Below are 19,678 nucleotides of genomic sequence, written 5' to 3' on the forward strand. Positions count from 1 at the left end.
TCTTAGGGTTGTCATCTGATGAAGATCATCAAAGGCTAGTGCTGCATTTAGCTGTGGTTTGGGTTTATGTGACATTATATGCTAGCTTGAAAAATGGGTGCTTTCGTTGTAAAGCCTTTTTGAAATCGGACAGTGTGGTTAGATTAATGAGAGTCTTGTCTTTAAAATGGTGTAAAATAGTCATATGTTTGAGAAATTGAAGTAATCGCATTCCTAAGGTATTTGAATAACGCGCCACGGGATTCCACTGGCTGTTACGTAGGTGGGACGAAATCGTCCCACTGGCCCTAGAGAAGTTTAAAGAGCAATTGTATTATTTCATATTGTGACGTTGATCCACAGATGAGAATCCTAGTCCTTCTCTCCATCATGAGAACTGGAATTCTCCTCTGCTGTCTGATCATCTTCATCATCATCTACATCACCAGGAAATAGACAAAGCTAAGGCCAGTGTCAATAGACTAGAGATTGGTTTTGGAGTAAAGTAGGATACTGTATCATCGCTATACTTTGCAAATTATGATTTATTGAGATTGCTTAGTTGCTCGTATTGCATTTGAAAAGTATTAGCTTGTGACATTGAATTAAATTGAGCATCATCATCCTTGATTATGCTGTATGTGTTAATTGATTTAACTGCTCTCCTGAAATCCCTGTGTTCAGAATGCGCCTTCTTTTTGCATGAATAAATATCTATTTAAACAACTGATGTGGACAAAAACAGATTCCTTCCATCTCTTGGGTACTGTACATAAAGTATGTCTGTATGAATGTCTGTCCACAGGGCTTCTGCAGAGACAACCTTGATCTGTGAGCTCAAGACAAGACCGTCACTTTGCTTTGGATAGGCCTGGTTGACCTTTCACTCACTATGTGGTTCCAGCAGGATGTCTATGTGGTGTCAGTCATTTACTCTCTTTCGTCGTTGTTCACGCCCATGACAGTTAGAAACACAACTCCACTGATATACTGCATGTCATGTAGACTAACACAGTATCTTATCACTTACAAGATCATAGGTTTTTATCAATTCTTGAACTGTAATCATTAGTTTACAGAGTGTAAAGTGGAAGGTATATCCAGGTAACAGCCAAGAGCCCTACCCACACAGGTACACCTCTGACCCCTACTAAACTCTCAGGTGTGGCACTTAATGTTTCTGTGAATGATAGTGAAAGTAAGACTGACATCAAATCAGTTTTGTAAAGTACTTAAGTAAAATACTTTAAAGTACTACTTAAGTTGTTTTTTGGGTTATCTGTACTTTACTTACCTTTTTATATTTTTTTAAACTTTTACTTTTACTTAACTACATTCCTAAAGACAATATTATACTTTTTACTCCATTCATTTGCCCTGACACCCAAAAGTACTTGTTACATGATGAATGCTTAGTAGGACAGGAAAATGGTCCAATTCACGCACATATCAAGAGAACACGTGGTCATTCCTACTGCCTCTGATCTGGAAGATTCACTAAATATAAATGCAGTGTTTGTAAATGATGTCTGATTGTTGGAGTGTACCCCTGACTATCCATAAATGTAAAAAAAAAATAAGAAATTTACAAATGATTTATACTTTGGATTCTTAAGTACATTTTAGCAATTACATTTACTTTTCAAACTTACGTATATTTAGAACAAAATACTTTTACTCAAGTAGTATTTTACTGGGTGACTTTCACTTTTACTTGAGTCATTTTCTATTTAGGTATCTGTACTTTTACTCAAGTATGGCAATTGGGTACTTTTTCCACCACTGCTTAAAATAGAGTTGCTTCATCCTGTAGGTGTTTCCCCCTTATTCACTCATAATGCTCCAGCCATGTTCATCCTGTACGCACAGTATCAAGTCATGTTCTATGTATATCAGTCCTCCTATAGGTCATCAGGATAAATGAAACTGCTGCATGTGGTGGGGCCAAAGACATTTCAGGCACACAACTGATTTTGATACCAAGAGCATACAGGTACATATAATGTATGCTTAAAAATAAAAAAGTACTAACTACATGAAAATCCTATTTAAAGAAATGTAAAACCTGTGATGGTAATTCAGGTGGTAAAGCATGATTGCCAAAAAAGAAAAAAGTTGGATGATATTTGAATTGTTCTTACACAGACTATCTATCCAGATAAGAGTTTTAACAGAGTATTAGACAGCTTTCATCCAGCCAGTTTTTGCAAATGACTAGCATTGGTCTACTTTTAGCATTGATAATACACAGTAAGGGATTCTCAGTTTACCTGTGAAGACCATGGTGGGCTGGATAAGGCATCAACAAAAATAACCTGTCCAGTTCAACCAGTCACCAAACAGCCCACTGTTGAAGTGTTGTCTACATGGGCAGACTTCTTCCACTCAAGACACAGTTAGTAAAGAGGATGACAACTTCAGAGATGATCATCACACTCTGCCTGATATTTTCACTTCTCATTGAGATGGGTAGGTCCAATTTTTATATTTCTGTGCTTATAGGAAGTACACCCTAAATTTGAAGACACCAAGGAACTTTATTGATGCAATTCATATTTGTCTTTGTGTGTTTTCTAGCTGCAGTACAATCCTCAGCCATGCGCCTAGTGTCAGCCAACATAAGAGACACAGTGACTTTGCACTGCTCCCATGAAGGCAACTTGGCACTGCACTTCTTGTGGTTCAAGCAAACCTTGAATGACAATCCTCAGCTCATGACAACTTTTTACAAGTATGACAATAATGCTACATTCTAAAATGTTTTTAAAGGCAACCCTCGCTTCTCAGTGCAAAGTGGCAAAGGAATAAAACACCTAAGGATCTCAGACATGCAGCTCTCACATTCAGCAACATTTTACTGTGGGAGTTCTATTTCCAACAAGGTGGAATTTGGAGAGGGAGCCATTCTCATTGTTAAAGATACAACGTCTGAATTTAGAGAGAAAATGACAAGAAATGAATGTTCTGCAAATATACTCTTGATCATTTTTGTACGTTACGTTTTGGATATACGTCTTCATTAAATGTGAGGTATTCTCAAAATCAGACATTACTGTTGTTTTCAACAAATGTTGAGTTAGGACACAAAATAGGAAACACATTTACTGACGTGAAAACCTTTTTGTCCGTTTCAGGGTCCAGAAACACTGCTGTTGTACAGCAGCCTGTGTCTGAGTCAGTCCAGCCAGGAGACTCTGTGACTCTGAACTGTACAATACACACTGAGACCTGTGCAGGAGAAAACAGTGTCTATTGGTTCAGACATGGCTCAGGAGAATCCCATCCAGGAATATTTTACACCCATGGAGACAGTAGTGATCAGTGTGAGAAGGGCCCTGAGGCTGGGTCTCCTACACAGAGCTGTGTCTACAACCTCCCCAAGAGGAACCTCACCCTCTCTGATGCTGGGACTTACTACTGTGCTGTGGCCTCATGTGGGGTGATACTGTTCAGGAAAGGGACCAAGCTGAACATTGACCGTAAGTGATATTTCTGAAAATGTCTAATATTCTTTCACATTGTTGAGAATAAATTGAATGTCTGGTGGAGCAAAATGTCCTGAATCTCCTCTATCATTGTATTTCCACAGATGGTTGTAAGGAGGACCATGTTTTCATGGTGTACTGTCTGGGTGTAGCGTTGGCTCTTTGTGTCATCATCATCATCATTGTCCTTGGTTGTGTTTTGTATAAGATGACCAAGAAAACCTCTCTGTTGTGCGGAGGTAAGAGTTATCATTGTGCACAATATATACTTAAACTGTTGGTGCATTACGTGTTTTAGTCATGAAACTGGGTTAATTCAATGTGTGAGCGGAACAAATGGCAAGCGCGGAACAAATGGCAAGTGTCTTCACAGACATTGTCAACCTCTCCCTGACCGAGTCTGTAATACCTACATGTTTCAAGCAGACCCGCATAGACCCTCTACCCAAGAAAGCAAAGGTAACCTGCTTAAATGACTACCGACCCGTAGTACTCACTTCGGTAGCCATGAAGTGCTTTGAAAGGCTGGTCAATCGACGCAATCTCAAGCGCACTCCACACTGCCCTTTCCATCCTGGACAAAAGGAACACCTACTTGAGAATGCTGTTCATTGACTACAGCTCAGCATTCAACACCATACTGCCCACAACACCATATAGTGCCCACATCACTAAGCTAAACACCTCCCTCTGCAACTAGATCCTGGACTTCCTGACGGGCCGCCCCCAGGTGGAAAGGGTAGGCAACAACACATCTGCCACACTAATCCTCAACATGGGGGCCACTCAGGGGTTCTTGCTTAATCCCCTCCTGTACTCCCTGTTCAGCCATGACTGTGTGGTCAAGCACGACTCCAACACCATCATTAAGTTTGCTGACGACACTACTGTGGTAGGCCTGATCACCGACAATGATGAGACAGTCTATAGGGAGGAGGTGAGAGACCTGGCAGTGTGGTCCCAAGAAAACATCCTCTCCCTCAATGTGAGCTAGACGAAGGACATGATCGTGGACTACCGGAAAAGGAGGGCAGAACACGTCCCCATTCACATTGATGGGGCTGTAGTGGAGCGGGTCGAGTGTTTCAAGTTCCTTGGTGTCCACATTACCAACACACTATCATGGTCCAAACACACCAAGAAAGTATTGAAGAGGGCATAACAATGCCTTTCCCCCTCAGAAACTGAAAAGATTTGGCATGAGTCCCCAGATCCTCAAAAAGTTCTACAGCTGCACCATCAAGAGCATCTTGACCAGTTGCATCACCACCTGGTATGGCAATTACTCGGCATCGGACTGTAAGGCGCTACAGAGGGTAGGACGTATGGCCCAATACATCACTGGGGCCAAGCTTCCTGCCATCCAGGACCTATATACTAGGCGGTGTCAGAGAAAGGCACGAAAAATTGTCAAAAACGCCAGTCACAGACTATTCTCTCTGCTACCGCACGGCAAGAAGTACGGGAGCACCTAGTCTAGGTCTAAAAGGCTTCTTAACAGCTTCTACCCCCAACCCATTCGACTGCTGAACATTTAATCAGATGGCCACCCGGACTATTTGCATTGACACCCCCCCTCCCCTTTACTTTTTACACTGCTGCTACTCGCTGTTAACCTGTCTAGGATAGGGGGCAGTATTTTCACGGCCGGATAAAAAACGTACCCCGATTTAATCTGGTTACTACTCCTGCACAGAAACTAGAATATGCATATAATTAGTAGATTTGGATAGAAAACACTAAAGTTTCTAAAACTGTTTGAATGGTGTCTGTGAGTATAACAGAACTCATATGGCAGGCCAAAACCTGAGAAGATTCCATACAGGAAGTGCCCTGTCTGACAATTTGTTGTCCTTGTGTTGCATCTCTATCGAAAATACAAAATCTGTGCTGTAACGTGACATTTTCTAAGGCTTCCATTGGCTCTCTGAAGGCGCCAGAAAGTGGAATGGGGTGTCTGTTGTCTCTGGGCAAAGAACAGCAGCAGAGTTTGTGAGTGGTCAGCCTGGGGACAGTGAGACTGAGATGCGCGTTCACGAGACTTCTCCATGTTTTTCTTTCTCTCTCTGAATGAATACAACGTTGCCCGGTTGGAATATTATCACTATTTTACGAGAAAAGTAGCATAAAATTGATTTTAAACAGCGTTTGACATGCTTCTAAGTACGGTAATGGAATATTTTGAATTTTTTGTCACGAAATGCGCTCGCGTGTTACCCTTCAGATAGTGACCTGAACGCAAGAACAAAACGCCGATATTTGGATATAACTATGGATTATTTTGAACCAAAACAACATTTGTTGTTGAAGTAGAAGTCCTGGGAGTGCATTCTGACGAAGAACAGCAAAGGTAATCCCATTTTTCTAATAGTAATTCTGAGTTTAGGTTGTCCCAAACTTGGTGGGTGTCAAATTAGCTAGCCGTGATGGCCGAGCTATGTACTCAGAATATTGCAAAATGTGCTTTCGCCGAAAAGCTATTTTAAAATCGGACACAGCGATTGCATAAAGGAGTTCTGTATCTATAATTCTTAAAATAATTGTTATGTATTTTGTGAACGTTTATCGTGAGTAATTTAGTAAATTCACTAGAAATTTTTGGTGGGTATGCTAGTTCTGAACATCACATGCCAATGTAAAAAGCTGGTTTTTGATATAAATATGAACTTGATTGAACAAAACATGCATGTATTGTATAACATAATGTCCTAGGAGTGTCATCTGATGAAGATCATCAAAGGTTAGTACTGCATTTAGCTGTGTTTTGGATATTTGTGATGAATGCTATTTGCTTGGAAATGGCTGTGTGGTTTTTTGTGTCTATGTACTCTCCTAACATAATCTAATGTTTTGCTTTCGCTGTAAAGCCTTTTGGAAATCGGACAACGTGGTTCGATTAAGGAGAAGTGTATCTATAAAATGGTGTGAAATAGTCCTATGTTTGAGAACTTTGAATTATGACATTTTGTGGTTGTCAATATGGCGCTCTGATTTGTCACTGGCTGTTGAATAGTGTGGGACGATTTCGTCCCACCTCCCCGAGAGAGGTTAAGGGTAACCCTCATGTCTCAGTGGAAAGTGGCAATGGAATAAACCACCTAAAGATCTCAGACTTACAGCTTTCTGATTCAGCAGCATATTATTGTGGAAGTTTTTACTCTAATATGGTGGAATTTGGAGGAGACATTCTTATTGTAAAAGGTACAACATACAACTTTACAGAGAAAATAACTAGTTACTTATGGACTGCAACTGCGGGAATATCTTGAGTGCTTTTTCCACTTTACTGTTTGGATACAACGATACTGGATACAAAATTGTGTATTTGTGTAATCAAATATTACTTTGTGTTCTACTTACAGTATATGTGCTTTCTTGAGCAGGGGAACCTTGCGGGCGGTGCAGGATTTCAGTCCTTCACGGCGTAGTGTGTTACCAATTGTTTTCTTGGTGACTATGGTTCCAGCTGCCTTGAGATCATTGACAAGATCCTCCCGTGTAGTTCTGGGCTGATTCCTCACCGTTCTCATGATCATTGCAACTCCACGAGGTGAGATCTTGCATGGAGCCCCAGGCCGAGGGGGATTGACAGTTCTTTTGTGTTTCTTCCATTTGCGAATAATCGCACCAACTGTTGTCACCTTCTCACCAAGCTGCTTGGCGATGGTCTTGTAGCCCATTCCAGCCTTGTGTAGGTCTACAATCTTGTCCCTGACATCCTTGGAGAGCTCTTTGGTCTTGGCCATGGTGGAGGGTTTGGAATCTGATTGATTGATTGCTTCTGTGGACAGGTGTCTTTTATACAGGTAACAAACTGAGATTAGGAGCACTCCCTTTAAGAGTGTGCTCCTAATCTCAGCTCGTTACCTGTATAAAAGACACCTGGGAGCCAGAAATCTTTCTGATTGAGAGGGGGTCAAATACTTATTTCCCTCATTAAAATGCAAATCAATTTATATATTTTTTGACTTGCGTGTTTCTGGATATTTTTGTTGTTATTCTGTCTCTCACTGTTCAAATAAACCTACCATTAAAATTATAGAATGATCATTTCTTTGCCAGTGGGCAAATGTACAAAATCAGCAGGGGATCAAATACTTTTTTCCCTCACTGTACATGTTTGGGTCTTAAACAAACATACTGTATATACTGACATATCAGGTTCAGGATCCATATCTTCTTATCAGGTTCAGGATCCAGAAACACTACCGTTGTACTGCTGTCGGAGTCAGTCCAGCCAGGGGACTCTGTGACTCTGGACTGTACAATACACACTGAGAACTATGCAGCAGAACACAGTGTGTATTGGTTCAGACATGGCTCAGAAGAATCCCATCCAGGAAACATTTACACCCATGGAGACAGTAGTGATCAGTATGAGAAGAGCCCTGAGGCTGGGTCTCCTACACAGAGTTGTGTTTACAACCTCCCCAAGAGGAATCTCAGCCTCTCTGATGTTGGGACTTACTGCTGTCGTGTGGGCTCAAGTGGAGTGATACTGTTTTGGAACGGGACCAAGCTGTACATTGAATTTGACTATCCAGTGATGAAAATCCTGGTCCTTCTCTCCATCATAAGAACTGGAGTTCTCCTCTGCTGTCTGACTATCTTCACCATCTATCTCATCAGGAAATAGATATAGCTAAAACCATACTTGAGATAGGTTTTGCAGTAACTGCTGAAGATCATCACTTATGCATTGTAATTTACGATATTCATTGAGATTGCTGAGTTGATCATATTGCGTTTTTAATATTAATGGTCTGTGACCTTGCCTAAAACGTTGTATGTTAATTAATTGATTTGCTTTCTGAAATCCCTGTGTATGTACCTTCTTTTTTATAAATATGAATTTAAACAACTGATACCAACTGAAATTGACTTCTTCCTCTTGTTTTCTGTACATACAGATACCTGTATGAATGTTTGTCCAGATTGCTTCTGCAGAGACAACCTACTGTTACCATGCTAAACCCACCGACATATCATGCATTCAGTGAGCTGTTCACAGGTACCTGGACATTTTGGTCTACTGTGAGCATAAGACGAGGGCATATCTACACTTTGGACAGGCCTGCTGAACTTGCATACATCCTGTGGTTTTCAGCAGGATGTCTATGTGGTGTCAGTCAGTTACTCTCTTTAGTCATTGCTCACGCCCATCACAATTAGAAACATAGCTACACTGACATACTGCATGCCAGGTAGACTAAGACAGTATCTTATCACTTACAAGATCATAGGTTTTATCAATTCTTGAACTGTAATCATTACGTACAGAGTGTAGAGTAGGTGTATCTAAGCTACAGCCAAGAGCCCAACCCACCCAGGTACACCTCTGATCCCTACTCAGGTGTTACATTTCAGTTAGTACTTTCTTCTGTGAATGATAGTGAAAGCAAGACTGACATAAAATACACTTGCTTCATCCTGTAGGTGTTACCCCCTTATACACTCGTTATGCTCCACCCCAATTCATCCAGTACATACAGTATCAAGTCATGTTCTGTTAATTACAGTCCTCATCAGGAAAACTGTAACTGCTGCATGTGGTGGAACCAAAGATATCTAAGGCACACAACTGATGTTGATACCAAGAGCATACAGGTACATATAATGTATGCTTAAAAAAAGTACAAACTACATAAAAGTATTTTAAAATAAACCTGTGATGGTAAATCAGTTCTTAAAGTATGATTGACAAGATGGAAAAAAAGGTTGTTGGATTTCTGAATTGTTCTTACATAGACCCAGATAAGAGTTATAACAGAGTATTAGACAGCTTTCAGCCAGCCAGTTGTTGCAAATTATTAGCGATAAGAGTTATAACAGAGTATTAGACAGCTTTCAGCCAGCCAGTTGTTGCAAATTAGCATTGGTCCACTTTTAGCATTGATCATATACAGTAAGTGATTCTCAGTTTACCTGTGAAGACCATGGTGGGCTGTATAAGGCATCAACAACAAAGCGCCCAGTTCAACCAATCACCAAATAGGTAGACTTCTTCCACTCAAGACACAGTTAGTAAAGAGGATGACAACTTTAAAGATGATCATCACACTCTGCCTGATATTTACACTTCTCAGGGAGATGGGTAGGTTCAACTTTTATATTTCTGTGCATATAGGGTGTACTCCCTAAGTTTGAAGACACCCAGGTACTTTATTGATATAATTCATATGTGTCCTTGTGTGTATTCTAGCTGCAGTACAATCCTCAGCCATGCGCCTTGTGTCAACCAACATAGGAAACACAGTGACTTTGCATTGCTTCCATGAAGGCAACTTGTCACTGCACTTCTTGTGGTTCAAGCAAACCTTGGGTGACAATCCTCAGCTCATGACAACTTTTGTCAATAACGCTACATTCCACAATGAATTTAAAGGCAACCTTCGCTTATCAGTGCAAAGTGACAAAGGAATAAACACCTACGGATCTCAGACATGCAGCTCTCAGATTCAGCAACATATTACTGTTGGAATTTCAAGGCTCAGGAGAAGACCCAGATGCAGACAGTTTCGAAAGCAACAAAAGTTTATAACTCAAACAAGGGGGCAGGCAAATGACAGGTCAAGGGCAGGCAGAGGTCAGTAGTCCAGAGCAGAGTCCGAAAGGTACAGAACGGCAGGCAGGCTCAGGGTCAGAGCAGGCAGAGTTCAGTAATCCAGGGTGGTAAGGCAAGGTACAGAACGGCAGGCAGGCTCAGGGTTAGGGCAGGCAGAATGGTTAAAACCAGGAAAGCTAGAAAACAGGAACTAGAGACAGACAGGAGCACGGGAAAAAACGCTGGTAGGCTTGACGAAACAAAACGAACTGGCCACAGACAAACAGAGAACACAGGTATAAGTACATTGGGGATAATGGGGAAGATGGGCGACACCTGGAGGGGGTAGAGACAAGCACAAAGACAGGTGAAACAGATCAGGGTGTGACAGTACCCCCCAGGTAGGACGCTATCTGGTGTCCTACCTGGGCGCATACCTGGTTGACCGGGGTGCCGGCGTTGGAATTCAGCGATGAGGCCTGTGTCCAGGATGTCCCTGACAGAGACCCAGCACCACTCCTCCGGGCCATAGCCCTCCCAGTTAACCAGGTACTGAAATCCCCTGCCCCAAGGTCGAATCATCAGGAGGCGGCTCACTGCGCACACCGGTTGGCCATCGATGAGACGGGGAATAGGGGTGGGCCTAGAAACAGGAGACAAAGGGCTGTGAGACATGAAAAGTGGGATGATTACAGAGGGTACGGGGCAACAGAAGACAAACAGCAGAGGGGCAAATAATGTTGGAAATAGGGAAAGGGACAATAAAGCAGGGGGAAAGTTTGCGGGACTCTTCTCGGTGTGGCAGGTCTCTACTGGACAGCAAAACCATCTGCTCGAGACGATACCGGGGGGCCGGGGTCCGGTGGCGGTCCGCTTGTTGTCGATACGTGGAGGTGGCGCCGAAGAACATGGCTGATGTTTTACATTCTCCCAACCAATTGTGCTATTTTGTAATTTTTAGGCGTTTTGTTTAAATTATTTTTAACTTATTGTGTACATAATGTTGCTGCTACCGTCTCTTATAACCGAAAATAACTTCTGGACATCAGAAAAGCGATTACTCACGGCAGACTGGAAGAAACGAGTCTGACGAGAAGAATATCCTGCTTTCACTGGAACAGGCCCAGATCCATGCCTTTTGCGTGAAGAAAAGACGGCAGAAAAAAGGCCACAGATCGGGCACTCTTCTGAGAATCCAGAGGCGAGAGAGTAAACTCCCATTGCCTTCCATTCTTCTTGCTCACGTACAATCATTGGAAAATAAAATTGATGACCTAAGATTAAGATTATCCTACCAACGGGACATTAAAAACTGTAACATCTTATGTTTCACAGAGACGTGGCTGAACGAAGACACAGACAATATAGAGCTAGGGGGATTTTCCATGCACCGGCAGAACAGAGACATTACCTTTGGTAAGACGAGGGGTGGGGGTGTGTGTCTTTTTGTCAATGACAGCTGGTGCACAATGTCTAATATTAACCTGTTGGGGCTAGGGGGCAGTATTTTCACGGCCGGATAAAAAACGTACCTGATTTAAACTGGTTACTACTCTTGCCCAGAAACGAGAATATGCATATAATTAGTAGATTTGGATAGAAAACACTCTACAGTTTCTAAAACTGTTTGAATGGTGTCTGTGAGTATAACAGAACTCATATGGCAGGCCAAAACCTGAAGATTCCATACAGGAAGTGCCCTGTCTGACAATTTGTTGTCCTTCTGTTGCATCTCTATCGAAAATACAGCATCTGTGCTGTAACGTGACACTTTCTAAGACTTCCATTGGCTCTCTTAAGCCACCCGAAAGTGGAATGGGGTGTCTGCTGTCTCTGGGCAAAGTACAGCAGCTCTGTTTGTGAGTGGTCAGCCTGGGGACAGTGAGACTGAGATGCGCTTCACAAGACTTCTCAATTTTTTTTCTTTCAGCCTTTGAATGAATACAACATTGCCCGGTTGGAATATTATTGCTATTTTACGAGAAAAATAGCATAAAAATTGATTTTAAACAGCGTTTGACATGCTTCTAAGTACGGTAATGGAATATTTTCTAAAAAATTGTCACGAAATGCGCTCGCGCGTTACCCTTCGGATAGTGACCTGAACGCATAAACAAAACGGAGGTATTTGGATATAACTATGGATTATTTGGAACCAAAACAACATTTGTTGTTGAAGTAGAAGTCCTGGGAGTGCATTCTGACGAAGAACAGCAAAGGTAATCCAATTATTCTAATAGTAATTCTGAGTTTAGTGAGCTCCAAACTTGGTGGGTGTCAAATTAGCTAGCCTGTGATGGCCGAGCTATGTACTCAGAATATTGCAAAATGTGCTTTCGCCGAAAAGCTATTTTAAAATCTGACATAGCGTTTGCATAAAGGAGTTCTGTATCTATAATTCTTAAAATAATTGTTATGTATTTTGTGAACGTTTATCGTGAGTAATTTAGTAAATTCACCGGAAGTTTTCGGTGGGTATGCTAGTTCTGAACGTCACATGCTAATGTAAAAAGCTGGCTTTTGATATAAATATGAACTTGATTGAACAAAACATGCATGTATTGTATAACATCATGTCCTAGGAGTGTCATCTGATGAAGATCATCAAAGGTTAGTGCTGCATTTAGCTGTGGTTTTGGTTTTTGTGACATATATGCTTGCTTGGAAAATGGCTGTGTGATTATTTTTGGCAGGGTACTCTCCTGACATAATCTAATGTTTTGCTTTCGCTGTAAAGCCTTTTTGAAATCAGACAATGTGCTTAGATTAACCTGTTGGGGATAGGGGGCAGTATTTGCACGGCCGGATAAAAAACGTACCCGATTTAATCTGGTTACTACTCCTGCCCAGTAACTAGAATATGCATATAATTACTGGCTTTGGATAGAAAACACCCTAAAGTTTCTAAAACTGTTTGAATGGTGTCTGTGAGTATAACAGAACTCATATGGCAGGCAAAAACCTGAGAAGATTTCATGCAGGAAGTGGCCTGTCTGACAAGGTGTTGTTGTTCTTGCCTCTGTTTATTGAAGAGTCAGGATCTTAGCTGTAACGTGACACTTCCTACGGCTCCAATAGGCTCTCAGAGCCCGGGAAAAAGCTGAACGATGTCGAGGCAGCCCCAGGCTGAAACACATAATCGCCTTTGCCAAGTGGCCGATCAGAGGACAAAGGAATTAGGCGCGTGCCCGAGTCGACCCAGTGATATATTTTCTTTTGGCTGTTTACCTAATTGCAGATTCCCGGTCGGAATATTATCGTTTTTTTACGAGAAAAATGGCATAAAAATTGATTTTAAACAGCGGTTGACATGCTTCGAAGTACGGTAATGAAATATTTAGAAATCTTTTGTCACGAAATGCGCCGTGCGCATGACCCTTATTTACCATTCGGATAGTGTCTAGAACGCACAAACAAAACGCCGCTGTTGGAACATAACTATGGATTATTTTGGACCAAACCAACATTTGTTATTGAAGTAGAAGTCCTGGGAGTGCATTCTGATGAAGAACAGGAAAGGTAATCAAACTTTTGTAATAGTAAATCTGATTTTGGTGAAGGCTAAACTTGCTGGGTGTCTAAATAGCTAGCCCTGTGATGCCGGGCTGTCCGATTTCAAAAAGGCTTTACAGCGAAAGCAAAACATTAGATTATGTCAGCAGAGTACCCAGCCAGAAATAATCAGACACCCATTTTTCAAGCTAGCATATAATGTCACAAAAAACAAAACCACAGCTAAATGCAGCACTAAACTTTGATGATCTTCATCAGATGACACACCTAGGACATTATGTTATGCAATACATGCATGTTTTGTTCAATCAAGTTCATATTTATATCAAAAACCAGCTTTTTACATTAGCATGTGATGTTCAGAACTAGCATATCCCCCGCAAACCTCCGGTGAATTTACTAAATTACTCACGATAAACGTTCACAAAAAACATAACAATTATTTTAAGAATTATAGATACAGAACTCCTTTGTGCAATCGAGGTGTCCGATTTTAAAATAGCTTTTCGGTGAAAGCACATTTTGCAATATTCTGAGTAGATAGCCCAGCCGTCACGGCTAGCTATTTAGACACCCACCAAGTTTAGCCCTGACCAAACTCCGATTTACTATTAGAAAAGTTTGATTACCTTTGGTGTTCTTCGTCAGAATGCACTCCCAGGACTGCTACTTCAATAACAAATGTTGGTTTGGTTCAAAATAATCCATAGTTATATCCAAATAGCGGTGTTTTGTTCGTGCGTTCAAGACACTATCCGAAGTGTAATTAAGGGTCGAAATATTCCATTACCGTACTTCGAAGCATGTCAACCGCTGTTTAAAATCAATTTTTATGCAATTTTTCTCGTAAAAAAGCGATAATATTCCAACCGGGAAAGCGTGTTTACGTACAAAAGAGAGAGAAAATAAAAGCATGGGATCCCCTCGTGCACGAGCCTGAGTCTCATAGTACTGTGACTGGCCACTATCCAAACACGCTAATGTTTTTCAGCCAGGGGCTGCCTCGATATCATTCAGCTTTTTGCCGCCTTCTGAGAGCCCATGGGAGCCGTAGGAAGTGTCACGTAACAGCAGAGATCCCCTGTATTGGATAGAGATAATCAAGAAGGCCAAGAAATGGTCAGACAGGGTACTTCCTGTACAAAATCTTCTCAGGTTTTGGCCTGCCAAATGAGTTCTGTTATACTCACAGACACCATTCAAACAGTTTTAGAAACGTTGGAGTGTTTTCTATCCAAAGCTAATAATTATATGCATATTCTAGTTTCTGGGCAGGGGTAATAATCAGATTAAATTGGGTACGTTTTTTATCCGGCCGTGAAAATACTGCCTCCTAGCCATAACAGGTTAACATGTGTAAATATTTGTATGAACATAACAAGAATCAACACCTGAGTCAAACTGAACAAGTTCCACAGACATGTGACTAACAGAAATGGAATAATGTGTCCCTAAACAAAGGGGGGGGGGGTCAAATGTAACAGTCAGTATGCATTGATTACTGCAGTGCATCTCCTCCTCGTGGACTGCACCAGATTTGCCAGTTCTTGCTGTGAGAAGTTACCCCACTCTTCCACCAAGGCACCTGCAAGTTCCCTGACATTTCTGGTGGGAATGGCCCTAACCCTCACCCTCCGATCCAACAGGTCCCAGACGTGCTCAATGGGACTGAGATCCGGGCTCTTCGCTGGCCATGGCAGAACACTGACATTCCTGTCTTGCAGGAAATCACGCACAGAATGAGCAGTATGGCTGGTGGCATTGTCATGCTGGAGGGTCATGTCAGGATGAGCCTGCGGGAAGGGTACCACATGAGGGAGGAGGATGTCTTCCCTGTAACGCACAGCGTTGAGATTGCCTGCAGTGACGACAAGCTCAGGCTGATGATGCTGTGACACACCACCCCAGACCATGATGGACCCTCCACCTCCAAATCGATCCCTCTCCAGAGTACTGGCTCATTCCTCTTACGATAAACGCAAATCCGACCATCACCCCGGTGATAGAAAACCACGACTCGTCAGTGAAGAGCACTTTTTGCCAGTCCTGTCTGGTCCAGCAACGGTGGGTTTGTGCCCATAGGCGACGTTGTTGCTGGTGATGTCTGGTGAGGACCTGCCTTACAACAGGCCTACAAGCCCTCAGTCCAGCCTCTCTCAGCCTATTGCGGACAGTCTGAGCACTGATGGAGGGATTGTGCATTCCTGGTGTAACTTGGGAAGTTGTTGTTGCCATCCTGTACCTGTCCCGCAGGTGTGATGTTCAGATGTACCGATCCTGTGCAGATGTTGTTACACGTGGTCTGCCACTGCGAGGATGATCAACTGTCCATCCTGTCTCCCTGTAGCGCTGTCTTAGGCATCTCACAGTACGGACATTGCAATTAATTGCCCTGGCCACGTCTGCAGTCCTCATGCCTCTTTGCAGCATGCCTAAGGCACGTTCACGCAGATGAGCAGGGACCCTGGTCATCTTTCTTTTGGTGAAGTTATTTGGATTTTTACGAATTGTCTTTGAACGACAGGGTTCTGAAAAAGGGACGTTTCTTTTTTTGCTGAGTTTATATGCTGTATTTTATACCATCTACAGCACCTTGCCTATGCTGCTTGGTCGTCGCTCGTCTATATACTTACATGTACTTATATGTACAGTTGAAGTCGGAAGTTTACATACACCTTAGCCAAATACATTTAAACTCAGTTTTTCACAATTCCTGACATTTAATCCTACTAAAAATTCCCTGTCTTAGGTCAGTTAGGATCACCACTTTATTTTAAGAAATTGAAATGTCAGAATAATAGTAGAGAGAATGATTTATTTCAGCTTTTATTTCTTTCATTACATTCCCAGTGGGTCAGAAGTTTACATACACTCAATTAGTATTTGGTAGCATTGACTTATAATTGTTGAACTTGTGAAATTTGTTTCAGGTAGCTTTCCACAAGCTTCCCACAATAAGTTGGGTGAATTTTGGCCCATTCCGCCTGACAGAGCTGGTGTAACTGAGTCAGGTTTGTAGTCCTCCTTGCTCGCACACACTTTTTCAGTTCTGCCCACAAATTTTCTGTAGATTTGAAGTCAGGGCTTTGTGATGGCCACTCCAATACCTTGACTTTGTTGTCCTTAAGACATGTTGCCACAATTTTGGAAGTATGCTAGGGGTCATTTGCGACCAAGCTTTAACTTCCTGACTGATGTCTTGCGTGTGTGATATTTCAATAAACATGTTTTTTTCCTCTACGTTTAATTTTTTTACATTTTACATTTTCGTCATTTAGCAGACACTCTTATCCAGAGCGACTTAAAGTAGTGAATGCATACATTTCATACATTTTTTTCTCCGTTTCTCCGATAATGACTTGCCCAATTCTTACCACTTATTCGCATGAGGTAAACGTATGTTAGAATTTCTTCCTTTGACATAGTTTTTTTGTGTAGATCGTTGACCAACAATTAAAATTAAATCAATTTTAATCCCACTTTGTATCAAAAATGAATACTTCCAATGTTAGTGTAGACTTTCAATAGCCACTGACTTTATACCACTTGAAGAAAAATAGCACTCCTTTGTGATAGCGTAAGCATTTTAGAGAGAATAGCGTCATTGATTCATCTATGAATGCATATTGTATCTGTATGTAAGGTGGGACATTGTTTTGACCTCACTTCCTCTTCAAACAACCAATGGAGCCAACCTAAAAGTTGTGCCTCCTGTGGTGCATGCAGATACATATTTCCGCTGATGCTGTCACTTCACTTTGTCTCTTGACCCTCATCTCAGTTGTTCTGTTACACCAGACCAGAGAGAGAGAGAAGTTGAAGGATGTTCAGGTTGTGTCTTGTCCTGGTTCTCATCCAAGCCTGTAAGTTTGTCTCATTATATGATCTATGTTATTGTAGTTTAACAACTTAAAATAATTTTGGTAAACCAAGGATTCTAAAATGTCATACTCCTGAATCAATGTTTAACAATGTTTGATTCACACACTCAGGGAAACCAAACACTGTACGCCACACCCAACCAGGATTTAGGATGAATGTAATTAAAGTAAGTAAATGTTCATGTTGTCTGAGTTATCTTCTCTGTATTTTATTTATAGTGGACACGGTGGACATTGGCCATCCAAGTCGTCTTCTGCACGCTCATCTTGGAGACAATGTGACTCTGCAATGCTTCTATCCGGACAGAAATTCTTATATCTCATGGTACAAGCTAACAGTAGGACAGAAGCCTCAACTTGTATCAACAATTTACAAATATGATGGTGGTGCAACATTTCCCAGTGAGTTTAAAGATAACCCTCGGTTCACAGTGCAAAGTGGAAATGGATTTTTTCATCTACAAATCTCCAACACTCAGCCATATGACTCCGCCACATATGTCTGTGGGGGAATTAATGTTAATGTGATGGAATTCAAAAACGGGATAATTCTCATTCTGAAAGGTAGGCTATTGTAGTATTAACAGTAAAATTGTAAAATATATATTTTATGTTAATTCTTCAAATGTGCTAATCCATCATCTAAAATTAATTCATAACTTTTTATTTCAGGATCAAGCAAAACTGTTGTACAGCAGCCTGTGTCTGAGTCAGTCCAGCCAGGAGACTCTGTGACTCTGAACTGTACAATACACACTAAGACCTGTTCAGGAGAACACAGTGTCTATTGGTTCAGACATGGCTCAGGAGAATCCCATCCAGGAATCATTTACACCAATGGAGACAGGAATGATCAGTGTGAGAAGAGCCCTGAGGCTGGGTCTCCTACACAGAGCTGTGTCTACAACCTCCCCAAGAGGAACCTCAGCCTCTCTGATGCTGGGACTTATTACTGTGCTGTGGCCTTATGTGGAGAAATACTATTTGGGAATGGGACCAAGCTGGATATTGACCGCAAGTGATATTTCTGACATTTATGAAAATGTCTAACATTTCTTCACATTGCTATGAATAAATTGTATGCCTGGATGAACAAAATGTCCTGAATCTTCTCTATCACTGTCTGTATTTCCACAGATGGTTGTAAGGAGGACCATGTTTTCATGGTGTACTGTCTGGGTGTAGCGTTGGCTCTTTGTGTCATCCTCATCATTGTCCTTGGTTGTTTTTTGTGTAAGATGACCAAGAAAACCTCTCTGCTATACAGAGGTAAGCGTTATCATTGTCCACAAAATATGCTAAAGCTGTAGGTGCAATATACATTACATGTTTTAGTCAGGAAACTGGGTTAATTATATTTATGATGATGTTGATGATGATGATGTCGCTTTTGATGATGATGATGATGTTGATAATGATGATTCCACCATGTGTTTGTCTAAAAGAAATGCACACTCAGTCAAGTGGTCCGGCAGTCCCCGGTTCTCATAACCAGGTATGCAGACCATAAAGTGAATTTTTTTTGTATCAGTTTCATGAACTGTAAACAGATCCTTCTATCAAATTATCACATCGTTTCATGATGTCTTTGGAATATATTTTGCTATTCCTCTTAGGATCAAGAAGACGATGACACACTCACGTCGGTCCATTACGCTGCTCTGAATGTCATCCACAAGAAGCCAAAGACCCAGAGACAGAGGAGCACCATGGAGACAGACACTGTGTACTCTGGGCTGAGGTGCCAAAACATGGACTGAAACATCAACTTTTGCTCTTTAAAAACGTGCATTGATTTTGTGTTTTCTAAACTGTATCTGTAACTATGGCTTTTCATTGTGTGTTACAATTGTATTCTGTCAAGCTCCTTTTAACATTGATACTGTTGTGCATTTTAGATCCAATAAAACATTCAACTGCTTTTATATAGAGGTATTATTTGGTTTGCATTCATATTTTTCTCTGTCCTTACATTTCACCCACTGATTCAGTGTGCAACAACTATATTAGGCTGATGCTCAATGTAACAAAGCTATTTTTGGTTGCATAATGCACTGTAAATATGCATCTATTGACTGGTGTTTTAGTTTGTCTCAAACTCTTATTTAACTGTATCCTGAAAACATCTCTGTGGTGTTCTGAATACTCTAAATAGATTTAACACTCAGCTAAATTCATCTCTAACCCCCAGCAATGACTGTCAGTCCTCACCATGTGCTCTCTACACACACCTCATTGCATCTAAACCACAAACAACCATGTCACTAAGAGTACAA

At 41.4% G+C, this 19,678-nt stretch overlaps 1 protein-coding gene and 1 pseudogene across 2 annotated transcripts; both read left to right on the forward strand.

Annotated features, from left to right (window-relative positions):
- The first annotated feature begins 2,387 nt into the window (after positions 1-2,387).
- On the forward strand, positions 2,388-8,100 carry LOC106577723 (uncharacterized; annotated as a pseudogene).
- Positions 8,101-17,267: 9,167 nt separating this feature from the next.
- LOC106577724 (uncharacterized) lies at positions 17,268-19,286 on the forward strand. 2 transcript variants are annotated; one of them, XR_006760488.1, is made up of 5 exons: positions 17,268-17,384; positions 17,622-17,966; positions 18,075-18,671; positions 18,848-18,897; positions 19,019-19,143. XR_006760488.1 is itself a non-coding variant. In XM_014156046.2 (3 exons), the coding sequence occupies exons 1-3, from the start codon at positions 18,566-18,568 to the stop codon at positions 19,160-19,162; spliced, it is 300 nt and encodes a 99-aa protein (XP_014011521.2). In that variant the 5' UTR covers positions 18,456-18,565; the 3' UTR covers positions 19,163-19,286. The 2 variants fall into 2 exon arrangements, 1 of the variants encoding a protein (XP_014011521.2); XM_014156046.2 differs by lacking the exons at positions 17,268-17,384; positions 17,622-17,966 and having other exon boundaries at positions 18,456-18,671; positions 19,019-19,286.
- The last annotated feature ends 392 nt before the right edge of the window (positions 19,287-19,678 follow it).

This window comes from Salmo salar, chromosome ssa18 (assembly GCF_905237065.1).
Source record: "Salmo salar chromosome ssa18, Ssal_v3.1, whole genome shotgun sequence".
Taxonomy (NCBI): domain Eukaryota; kingdom Metazoa; phylum Chordata; class Actinopteri; order Salmoniformes; family Salmonidae; genus Salmo; species Salmo salar.

Bases quoted from the DNA above. Each gene is read 5' to 3' on its own strand.
- LOC106577724 (XM_014156046.2), top strand. From the start codon at position 18,566: ATGGTGTACTGTCTGGGTGTAGCGTTGGCTCTTTGTGTCATCCTCATC. The intron at 18,672-18,847 runs GTAAGCGTTATC...TTTGTCTAAAAG, and splicing joins AACCTCTCTGCTATACAGAG to AAATGCACACTCAGTCAAGT. The intron at 18,898-19,018 runs GTATGCAGACCA...TATTCCTCTTAG, and splicing joins TCCCCGGTTCTCATAACCAG to GATCAAGAAGACGATGACAC.